Source organism: Nannobrachium achirus (assembly GCF_963921795.1).
Source record: "Nannobrachium achirus genome assembly, chromosome: 17".
Lineage (NCBI taxonomy): Eukaryota > Metazoa > Chordata > Actinopteri > Myctophiformes > Myctophidae > Nannobrachium > Nannobrachium achirus.
The window spans coordinates 61,001,855-61,014,252 of NC_137824.1; the positions used below are offsets into that span (position 1 = coordinate 61,001,855).

The 12,398-nt window shown below is 42.0% G+C and overlaps 1 protein-coding gene across 1 annotated transcript in view; it reads left to right on the top strand.

Moving 5' to 3' along the window:
- The window catches only part of LOC308302585 (CD276 antigen homolog), a gene marked incomplete at its 3' end in the record, with an annotated part of 37,708 nt that overhangs the window by 18,531 nt on the left and 6,779 nt on the right, over window positions 1-12,398 (top strand). The window contains exon 2 of the mRNA XM_080746841.1: window positions 6,539-6,895. Within this exon, the coding sequence (XP_080602967.1) occupies window positions 6,539-6,895 (357 nt within the window). The remainder of the gene's footprint in view (window positions 1-6,538; window positions 6,896-12,398) is intronic.

The window sequence follows — 12,398 nt, forward strand, 5'->3', positions numbered from 1 at the left end:
GACGATGCATAGCCTGTAGATACAGTAGCTGAGCTGCAATGAGAGCAGGGGAACGCGGCCACCCGCTTCGGTGACGTGCAGACAGGAGTTTATAGAGTTTTGTCGTTGTCATGTGGGCAGAGATTTTTTCTACACAGGGCCGTGTGGAGGCATAGAGGTCCACCCGGGGAAGTGGAATTTGTATGTGATTCGTCTTGGTGTGGACTAGGCCTTAGATTGCCTGGCTCCAGCCCATAGACCCGCCCACTCTCTGAGTGGACTGGTTCTCTTGGTCTGGTGTTGTCGTATGACGCTGAAGTTTCTTAGGTTTCTTCAGTACCAAACCAATGAAATCAATGCAATTCGGAGGAGGGGGTGGGTCTAACGAGAGAGCAAATCAGCAGAAACAGAAAATCAACAGAAACAGTGGAGGGAGGTCGAGCTCAGCCAGAGCTCTTAATTGCTCCCTTTTAACTTCAAAGGGGTTGTGAACTGCGGTAATTGATTGAGCCATACAAGTGTCAATAGCTCGTTAGTGATCTCTCTAATCAATGAAACATCAAAGACAACGACCTGTTTGATGCCTATCATAGAGGGGAGGGGAGAATGTTTTTGTGTACACACAAGTCAAACACAACCCCTCCCACCAGATCTCTTGTGATTGGGAATTTCAAATCCCCTCCCCTTTGAAATCTCTTACAATGAGGATAATGTCAGACTCAAGCTCTAGCCTAGTCTGAAATCAGGCTACTCTTTAGATGCTTCTATAATGTTATACAGTGTACTAACTAGCGCTTTCGAGGCTGGACGCGATCGGACGCCATGTGGTCAATATATTCCCACATGAATGGACGCACGGACAGCACCAAACGGTGCACGAGCGTGTAAACGCGTGCATAGGCTACCACCCCCCACGCGCGAGAGCCGTGACTACCCCCCACCCTGCGAATCCGCGATAACTACAAGCTATACTTTAGTCAGTCAGTGGCTACTACTTTGCATAACAGGTTTCTAGTGGTGAATGTGTGAGCGTCCTCAAGCCCCCTCTATTCATATGGATATAGCCTACTTTAACACCTAGGTTTCCAGCTGTGACTGCATGTGCAAGTGTTGATGTGTGTGTGTCCTCATACATGGCTCCATTTTACTGTGGTATTTAGTGTTTGAGATTCGTTCAAGGCAAACTTTGTTTCTCTACTGCAGCGCTGTATTTTCTAAATGAATTAAATGAAAGTAGAAAATAAAATCTTAAGTAACAATGCAAATGTAATTAAGACTAGAAAACTATTGTTTTCCCACCATTACATCTGCTGACATCCTTTCTATCTAAATAGCCTCTAGAGGCGCGTGCACGCGCGTGCCATCCGCCCTGAAAAGAAAATCCCAAAGCACCACTGAGTGTACTCACCGAAAAGCAACACAGCAGAAAACAATGTGTGACATGTCTTATTGCCAGACCCAGGGGGTCGGCCTACATAAGGCTTTGTCGGTCTGTCGGTCTGTCGGTCGGTCGGTCGGTCCCTCTTTTCCTCAGTGTCCCGCTTTTCCTCAGTGTGCCTGTGTTTGCCTCTGACTGCTCATCTGCCCCTCCCTTCCCTTGCTCGGCTGATTGCCTTGAGTGCCGTCACCTGTACGGGACCAGCTGAGTTGAGTTGGCTGACGAGCTGCTGAGACTATAAATTCCTGTGTGTTCATGTGTTAGTTCAGTGCTGCAAAACATTTGCCCCACAGCCATACTAGTGAAAACAGCCCATCTACAAGCTCACAAACATTTCCAGCTGCTCAGCCTATAAAATCCTGTGTGTTCATGTGTTAGTTCAGTGCCATACTAGTCAAAACAGCCGATCTACAAGCTCACTACGCTTTGTTGCTGAGACTATAAAATCCTGTGTGTTCATGTGTTAGTTCAGTGCCATACTAGTGAAAACAGCCGATCTACAAGCTCACTACGCTTTGTTGCTGAGACTATAAAATCCTGTGTGTTCATGTGTTAGTTCAGTGCCATACTAGTTTTCATTGCGGGTCTGGCACAACCAGGTGACCTGGTTTTATATTCCTGAGCTGAGTATTTTATAAAAGTCTTTATCGTTCAGATTTTTTTTTGTTCATGAGCTGTCCCAGCCGGCGCTCATAGACTCCCTTGTTATTCACCGAACTTCCGGTAGTAGTTTTGCCATCGAGAGTGTCATGGCGCATGGCCGTGGTGCCAAAAAACACGTTGGTGTTCTTTCTTGCTGAGACGTTCTTTGGTTGAATGCAAGGTAAATCATTTTCGCTATCACGCAATTCCACTCGGCAGTTTTTTCGCACCATGCGAGCCAGAACTGCAACCGGAAGTTCAGTAGAATGCACTGGAGTCAGTGGAAGCCGTGGAGCAGCTCATGAACAAACACTATTTCTGAATGACTGAGGCCTTTGCCAAATAATCACTTCTGGAAAATAAAAGACATCATACAAAACTTTTTTTCCTGCTATGTTACTTTTCAATGTGTGCCCTGTACAATTTTATAGAGGAATCTAAAGAGTACAAAGTACGTTTCTGAACATGCCAAGTATCGCGAGACCACCAGAAACCGGAAGTTTTAGTGTGGCCATGTTTGCTTATTATAAATGGTAAATGGTGCATTTATATAGCGCTTTTATCCAAGGCGCTTTACATAGATTGTGCATTACATTCACCCATTCACGCACACATTCATACAGTGATGGCAGAGGAAACCATGCAAGGCACCAACCTGCTCACCGGGAGCAATTAGGGGTTCAGAGTCTTACTCAAGGACCCTTCGACATTAACTCAGGGGGAGCCCGGATTCGAACTGGGACCCCTTCCGGGAACCCTTCGTGCTCTAATAACGGTTTCCCTACCCCTAGGCTTATGTGTCTGTCTTGCTTGTAAAGGTAACAGGAAAACTCACCCTAGAACAAACTCACCCTCATTCGTGGAAAACTCACCTTGGAAATCTCACCCTCCATTCTAGGAAATCTCACCATCGAAATTTGGAAATCTCACGCTCCAGTCATTATAATAGCAATAAAGTGTTGGTGTGTTATATGTCAAATGTCAAATGCAAACACTTTATTGACATGTCATGTTGAATGGCATTCTTTTAGAGGGTTTACTTTTATGTGTACAATTTAAGAATATATATATATATATATATATATAGCTGGGACCCCAATTTATATTATAAAATCAAGTGTAAAAATGGAACGGGTCCATTTGTTTCAGTGTTACAGACCTACAGTATATAAGGGTCCATTTGGTTCCTAACTATCATTTAGATGGGGACCCCCTGTCCCTGGACCCCACTTTGAGAACCACTGTAACACACTGTGTGTGCGTCTGCAACTGTAAGCACACCAGCATGCAGTTGATTTACTTCTGACCAGGAAAACATTTTTCCTATCACTTGAAACTCTGTTGCCTGATGAAAGCTGAAGGAGAGACTTTTATTCCACATTGTAACCAGTGAAGTCGGTTCCATATAGCATTCATGTTGTTAGCATTAGCATGCTCTCTGTAGCATTACCATTTGTATGTCCTCTGTAGCAGAATTGACCGTATGTCAAATCCCGCCCCATTTTGCTCTTGTTACTAGGTGGGACGAAATGACCAGGGCCGATTCTTTTATAATGGAAGTGGATGGGGAAAAAAAATATTTTCATAGCCTCATTATTGCTATTTAAAGTACCAAAAGAAACACATCTACGTGATATTAATAAAAAGGGAAGAAAAAAGTACAGTAGTTACATTGCAAAACAGTGTTTTTTCCCTGAAAATATATGTTTTAATTAGTTTAATCCACTGAAACATGCAGAGGACAGAAAAACTGAGAGAAAGCGCAGTATATCTTGGGTAGGAAGCATGACAGCCAGCCTATAATTCCACTGCATAATAGGCAGGCTGTCGTAATTCTGCCCATTTAAAATATATTTACCCAATCGAAACTCTTAGTTACATTGTAAAGGTTCATGTGAACTAGTCTGTTGAAGCTTATTCATTATAATGATCGAAATCGCTATGACCGCGCAGCGACGTACTGCACGCTGGCCGTGCTCCACATCACCGCACCGCAGTGTAAGACAGAAGCGGCTTCTCCCACTGCATAACTCCACCCCCGGTAGCGAAAAGTGAATGTTTTTTTCTGGTTGGCCAGTCAGGGAGTCTCAGGGACCAATCAGAAGGCTGACAAACTATTCTATTGCCAAATTGGCTTGCACTCAACTATTGTTGTCAACCAAACGGTCACGGAGGCTCTAACTTTTACCAATGCCCACTTCAAACAATGAGCTTCTGAGCTACACAGCTGGAGTAAATACATTGACGAGCACAACACACGCCTTTCAGCAGCATAGCTGCCTGCCAGGCTGCCACTGGCAGTCTAGAGTGAGAGAGGGGGGAGAAGAGAGAGACGGGAGGAGAGGTGGAGCCGCAGAACATACACACTGACTGCAACAGTAGTGTGTGCATGTCTCAGCCAGTCTCAACTCAACGTGGGAGAGATGGGAGAGCGATATATAGATATTTTTAACAACACTATATCACACACACACCAGCCTGTAACTTTCACTAGGCAAAAAAACAACGATTAATTGTAATCGTTAATTTGAATCGATCAATCTCTTAACAGCAATTAATCGAAAATCGATTAATTGTTAACATCCCTATATTGTATACTGATTCATCACTTTTCATCACTAAACCATAGTCTTGTGGGAGCGTTTTTAGCCCAAGGAATGTTTTTTGTGCAAAACAGATGCTTGCAATGGATTCGGAATCATGAAAAAAAAAAAAAAAAAAGTTTGACCCCTCATGTGCTAGATAAAGCAGATTCATTTTTTGCTTTTTCCCCCCTGTATATTAAGTTAATGGGACACCAACTCTAGCGGCTGATAACACCAATTTAGCTGCGTCTCAGAAAGGGTTATCATATGAATAATCTACAGATATAGAGCTTTTCAAAAATGCATGGTAACATTTGCCACCTTTCGGATACCGACATCTCGTATGGCCCATGGACTAATCGTAATCGAAGCGAATTGTGAGGGCATTGCCAATGCACACCTCTAGGAAACAGCGAAACTAGTGGCCATTAATATGAACTTTGTCTTGAAGTCTCTTCCCATATCGCCTCAACTTACAAGTAGGATACTGGGTTCTTGCTCACAACGCAATGAGAGGGGAGAGCAGAGTGCAAGCAGGACAGAATAATTACCGTAATTTCTCAAATAAATCGCCCTGTCATTCATATTCATTCCCCAACCCCAAAATACAGCACAAGTGTGTCCCGTATCTGTTCATTAGTGGACACATCTTTTAGTTTCCAGTACGGAACAATCCCGTATTACGAGATGGTTGGTTACCATGTGTGTGTGTGCGCACGCAAGTGATCGTTCATCATACACACCTAGAGTTGGCTCCAGTATTGCTGCGTAGCCAATCACAAGTGTAGAAAGGAATAAGCCCTATTTACGGCCCGCACACTCAGCATCCCCCTGGTGCTGAAGTCACGTTTTGAAGGGGTAAAACCCTGCTAAGCCTATAGAGCATCGCAGCGGAAGTTGATTCCTGGGGTCACTACGTCATTCCCCATTCATTTTCGCCATAGACTTTTACAAAAATATTTATAACAATTATGTTAAGCCTCGAACCAAGCCATCCAGGATGGAGGTGAATCATGACCATATAACCTTTTCTTCTATGAAAAGAACATTTTGAAAATCGCTAAACAAAGGGTAGTTATTAAATGTAGTATATCAAATAATGTAATATTAAAATATGTTTTAACATAGGATCAAAGGTTATATTGTCATGATTCACCTCCATCCTGGATGGCTTGGTTCGAGGCTTAACACAATTGTTATAAATATTTTTGTAAAAGTCTATGGCGAAAATGAATGGGGAATGACGTAGTGACCCCAGGAATCCACTTCCGCTGCGATGCTCTATAGAGTTAACACAGAAATCGCTAATTTAATGCAATTACCGAATAGTACAGTATAAAATACGGCTAGCATGATCAAGAACACAAGATAGTAAAAGGCACAAAGCATTATAATTTACTTTACCGTTAGAAATAATGATTTGTTGGCTTTAAGTCCAGCTATTTCTGTTATAGTTTCCCCTTCTAAATTTACGTCAGCACCAGGAAGTTGCTGATAAATTTGCTGAGTGGGCGGGCCGTGAATAGGGCTTATCATGCTGCACTGAAGTCTCAGTTTCAACACTTCTGATTGGTTACACAGCTACCTCCATGCTCCATGATGACATCATGATCGTTCGTTGTGTCTTTTACTTCTTGCATTGGCTGCTGCAGCAGAGAGAGAGAGAGAGAGAGAGAGAGAGAGAGAGAGAGAGAGACTCGCAGACACATAGTACTGATAGTGATATGAACAGTCACTTCATACAGGCACCGGATGTATTTCTCCAGCAATTATCCTGCTTATTACACAGCCACTTCATAAACTCATACTGTGACCCCATTCCTTCCTTCCTTACGGTAATGAAAGTATTCCATAAGTGTTGATATCACAACAAGTCATTCTGTTTTGTTTTAAGGACAACCTCAGGTGATCGGGTCCTCTGATGATGTGCTGGTCCAAGAGGGAAATGATGTGATCCTTCCATGTCACATTGATCCACCTGTTGACATGGAGGAGAAGACGGTGGAGTGGTCCAGACCTGACCTGGATCCAGTATATGTGCACCTTTACCAAGATGGACGTGACAATTTCAAGTATACCAACCCGTTGTACCAACAGAGGACATTCCTGTTTCATAAAGAGTTGTCTCATGGTAACATCTCACTGAAGCTGATCAGGGTGGGGCGCTCAGACGAGGGGACCTACAGGTGTTCTGCAATAAACCCGGACATTCCACTCCTGCCCAGCAGTAGTTTGATCCGGCTCCGTGTTGGTAAGATTTAATGTTCAGAGCTATTTAACACTGTTACTGAACAAACACTCTATAGCAATGATTACTGTCACAATATAGAGCTATTTAACACTGTTACTGAACAAACACTCTATAGCAATGATTACTATCAGAATATAGAGCTATTTAAAGGACCATTTCACCTCTGGGACAACCAGATCTTATTTTATTGTTGTTTGGAACACGATCAACACAATCCTGAGTTATTTTTTGTGTTCAATCTGTGTTTTTAGATTTATTAGATTAGATTTATTTATAGATTATAGTATTTCAGCATGCTGAGAATGTGTTCTAAGTTACTCAGTCTAGTTAATAAATTACTTGTGGAATGTAACGATGGTTCCAGAAAAATGCTTGATTGTGCGGGGTAAAATCCTTGATTTTGCGGGCAAAAATCCTTGATTATGCAGTGATTTATGCGGGTTTTTTATGTGAATCGGTGAAAATGCGAAATATGCGGGAACCTTTTTCTTTCTTTTTTTTATTCATACAGTATATAATATATATAATAAAAATGTATAACTATTGAACCACTTTAATATACAGTACACTGGCTATTTGGAAATAGACAATCTACAAGCTCACAATCACTAAAGAGACGTACAGTATGTGTGTATATCTGCTATTTTCAAAGTACTCAAAACATATTCATTTAAAGGTCCTTGAGTGAATTGAGAAATACAAAACAGATTTTGACTGCCTTTCATTATTTGCAAGGCAAAAAAGCAAACCTTTGTCAAATATCTGCCATTTAATTACCTTGATAGGCTACTTCAAGGCAAACATACCCGTAATTGCCGGACTATAAGCCGCGGCTTTTTTCCCATGTTTTGGACCCTGCGGCTTATACATCGGTGCGGCTTATATAAAGGTTTTTACAGCTAACGGCCAGTTAGTTAGTTTTACAAGGGTCTTTAACAAGGATTTATACATAGATTTAGGGTGACCATATCTATACTATAATTTTGCGAATGTCTGAGTGAGTGAGTGAGTGTCTGTCTGTATGAAACAGCGTTTCTCCTCGGTGGCTGGAGCAATTGATCTGAAATCGCATCACCATCAGCATATGAACACACCTGACATAACTGTGAAGCCCGTTTGTCACTTTCACAAATCGTATGCTGTATAATAGCATTTTTATGGTGTATCTATATCTATTTAGCCTACAGTACCTTTTGTGACCACACATGTTAAGGGAGGGGCGCTGTTGTTCAGGCCATGCACAATCACACACAAACCCACACACACACACACACACACACACGGGGGGGGGGGGAGTGTGTGTGTGTGTGCAGGCGGGCAGGCGGGCGGGCGGGCGGGCGGGGGGGGGGGGGGGGGGGGGTTAGCCATTAAACGAAACGGGTATTTCTTACATTGATGCTCCTACATATTATCATGCAAGCACCAGTTAAAGTTACTTTCCATCCCTCATAAACTGTATGCACAGTGCACATCCCATAACCCACACACTGCACATCATTTTGGAGCTCATATCTTTGAACGGGTAAGGGCTAGTCTATACTATAATTTTGCAAATGTCTGAGTGAGTGTCTGTCTGTCTGAAACAGCGTTTCTCCTCAGTGGTTGGAGCAATTGATTTGAAATCGCATCACAATTAGCATATGAACACACCTGACATAACTGTGAAGCCCGTTTGTCACTTTCACAAATCGTATGCTGTATATTAGCATTTTTATGGTGTATCTACTATCTATTCTGCATCTAGCTTGAGGCTAATCTATTCTGCATCTAGCATGAGGCAACATGTTTAACCAGCTGTGTGTGTGTGCAGGCAGGCAGGCGGGTGTGTGTGCAGGCGGGCGGGCGGGGGGGGGGGGGGGGGGGGGTTGGAAAACAGTATCTCTGTAGCCATTAAACAAAACGGGTATTTCTTACATTGATGCTCCTACATATTATCATGCAAGCACCAGTTAAAGTTACTTTCCATCCCTCATATACTGTATGCACAGTGCACATCCCATAACCCACACACTGCACATCATTTTGGAGCTCATATCTTTGAACGGGTAAGGGCTAGTTTATATAGATTTATACAGCTAACGGCGCCGCCACCAGTGGTGCGCTAGCGGAAAGCGGAAAGGACACCTGCGGCTTATAGTCAGGTGCGGCTTATATATGTAAACATTGGTTTTTTGTTCTAAATTTAGCTGGTGCGGCTTATATTCAGGTGCGGCTTATAGTCCAGCAATTACGGTAATTACCCTATGACCTATGTCATTGCTAAGGATATAGCTTCACTGCTAAAGCAAAACTCACTGTTATGCGTTCAATTGCTGTTCCTATTAGTGGAGCGGCTAACTGCTTTTTTTCGTCCGAATCTTTCAGTTGATATTAAAAGCATGACAATTGGCATGAACAGTCTCCATGGGTCACTTAACAAGAAAACTGTCCGAGCCAATTGAAATTTCAAGATGGCGGCCATTTTTCAAGATGGCCACCAGTGGTGAGGGTTTATTTGGTGATACAAGCATGACAATTGGCATGAGCAGTCTCTGTGGGTCACTTGACAATAACCCACCCACAGCTACCTGAAATTTGTAACTCTGAGTGTACAAATGGAACCAAATGGACCCATAAGTGATACAGTAGTATCATTATTAACATTTGAACATATTTTTAAATAAGGAAGAGGCCCAACTTTTTTCCAATACGGCTGCTGTGCATAGAGCTTATTGTCTTCTCTTCATCAATAGATTTTTGGATTCGTCACAAAGGAACAGTACTTCATTTATTCAATCTGGGAGTAAATTATTGCTTTAGTCCATCTAGGTTGACCGTCGCGCCTCTACTTCAAAGCATCTATCTATCTATCTTTTCTTTTTTTGTTTTTTGCTTTGTCATGATAAATGGGAACATTTTGGAACAAAATGGAGTAAATACACAGTGAATATTTGTTGAAATGATAAAAGAAAATCACTATGTGGATTACTAGTCTTGCATAGACATCTGCTAGACACTGCATTGTGCGGTGTTGTGCGGTACGGCCACGATGCTGTACGGCGCAGCGCGGTCTAATATGTCCCGGTTTTCAACATTCACAACAAAATTGTCCCGGTTTTCGCCAGAATTAAACATTTATCATGTTCTTTTCATGAAAACATGCTCACAATCAGAAAACATGAACAAATTCATTTTGTGCCTGAATTCAACACTGATTCTGTTTGTCAATCACTCACTGTGTATGCAACCCTGCGTGTATGTGCGCGTGCACAAACGTTAGAGAAAGGGCACGCGAGTGCGCGGCAACGTGCGCATTGCTTTTAGGGTCCCGGTTTTAGGCAACAGTGGTTCGCGTCCCGGTTTGAGCGGCTGAAAATATGGTCACCCTAAAGCTAGCCTTACACCTAACAACTTTGAAAAGATTTCTCAGTCATAATAAAATCGAGACAAGGCGCGGCGCGCTCCCGTGATTCGGTCGTTACTCAATCGTTAAATATGAGGTAGTGGTCCGACTCGATTTTTACCCCGACTTGAGACCCAGATTCTGTTACGAGAATATCAAACTGGTTTGATATTTTCACAAATCGGGGCTGAGTCTGAATGAGTACAATGACGTAACAACCAAAACAGAACGCTTTGAGCCAAAACAAAAGCCATTCATTCAGTCCAGACGCTGAGCCAGCCTGGTCGACTCGCCACTAGTAGCTGTTGGTGCGGCTACAACAGCAGCCCTTTATTTCACCATATATGATAATAGTACATTATTCAAACATAAGAAGTTGACAATAAGTTGATAGGATCAATCCGCGCCGGCTTCACTCCGGAGAGGAGAGAGATAGGGCTGAGGGAGGAGGGTGGAGCTCAGTGTGTGTGCATGCAGACGCAGTGATGGAAAAAGTACTCACATGTTACTTAAGTAAAAGTAGCAATACTGCGATGCGACGCGTTGTGAGCTTGTAGATCGATAGAAAGAAACTAGTTCAAAGTAGTGTAGTGAAAGTACAATATTTTCCTCTGATGTAGTGGAGTAGGAGTAAAAGTACTCTGTGTGTGTGTGTGTGTGTGTGTGTGTGGGGGGGGGGGGGGGGGAGCTAGTCAGAGGAATATGAATATGATGGCTATAATAGGCCTATTTCAGTAAATAAAAGGGAATCTTGAACCAGTCTTTACACAATCTTTAGAGGCATCTCACATTTAACAACTGAAATCTTTTAAAAATCATCATTAAGTCTTTGGGGAGTCTTTTTCAAATCTTATAGGGTGTGCCAAATGTAGTTCTAAGAGCGGCCATTTCTTGGGTAAACACAGCCTTACACCGGTGTTCTGATTAGACTATAGCATTAGTTCTATGCAATCAAACAATTGAAACACCTGTGTTTTGACCCAAGAAATGGCCGCTAAGGACTACAATGACGTAGCCGCTGGCACACACTATAGTGTGAGAGGGTAGTCTTTTAGAAATCTTTCCAAATCTGTCCAAAATCTTTTCAGAGTTGTTAGATGTAAAAGCGTCTTAAAGGCCCTTTTACATCTAACAACTTTGAAAAGATTGATAAGATTGTTACATTATATTATATTATATTATATTATATTATATTATATTATATTATATTATATTTATTACTGTTAGAATTTATTTGTATATTTTATTTCTTTTAGAGTAAAAACGCCTTTTTCACCTGCATTTTGGGGAGAATAACAAATTATTTTACCTTGACCTTTCTGTGTGCTTGGGCAAGTTATCTTCAACATTTCCTAGCTTCAGTATAAGTTGATGAGAATGTTTGTCCTTTTTAAAAGTGAAAAAGTTGACTTTTTCAAATCTGTTTTGTAAATGGTGTGTGTTTCTGGGTAAAATGCATTGATACAGTAGGTCAAGGTGAAATAATTACTTGTTCCATATAGGAAGGGTTGTTCTGAATAAAATAAAATAAAAGATATCAATCATTGCTATGGTTAACAATTTCTAGTATGGGATATAAAGACTGATGCATATCTGTCAAAAAACAAACAATATAGTACACCTAATATCTACACAAAATACATATATCCTTATTTTACTTCAATTTCACCATTCCACGTTCATATGTTCAACCTATCTAGTCATTTTCAACATACAATATGCTTAGCTGGGCATGTGTGTGAGTCTATAAACTAAATTTTCCTATTCCGATTTTATTGTCTCCACCAGTCGAAGGCATGAGGGAGAGTATGTTTTCGTCCCTGTCCGTCCGTGCAGCCGTGCGTGTGTGCTTCCTTCCAGTTTGTTACCAGCTAATCTCCGGCGCCGTTGGCTTGGTCATGGTGAAACTTTGCACACACACTCCCTCATGCCAATTCAGAACCTCTGCCCCACATTTTGGCCCTGTTTTAGCGCCACCATGAGGCCGATGTTTGCGAAACACATTTCTATACACTACCCTTAGAGATTTTGTCCACAAATCATACAAATCGGTAGACAGTATCTCTACAGTCATGTGATCATCATGGATACGTCCGATTTTCCATATTCCATCCTGATTGG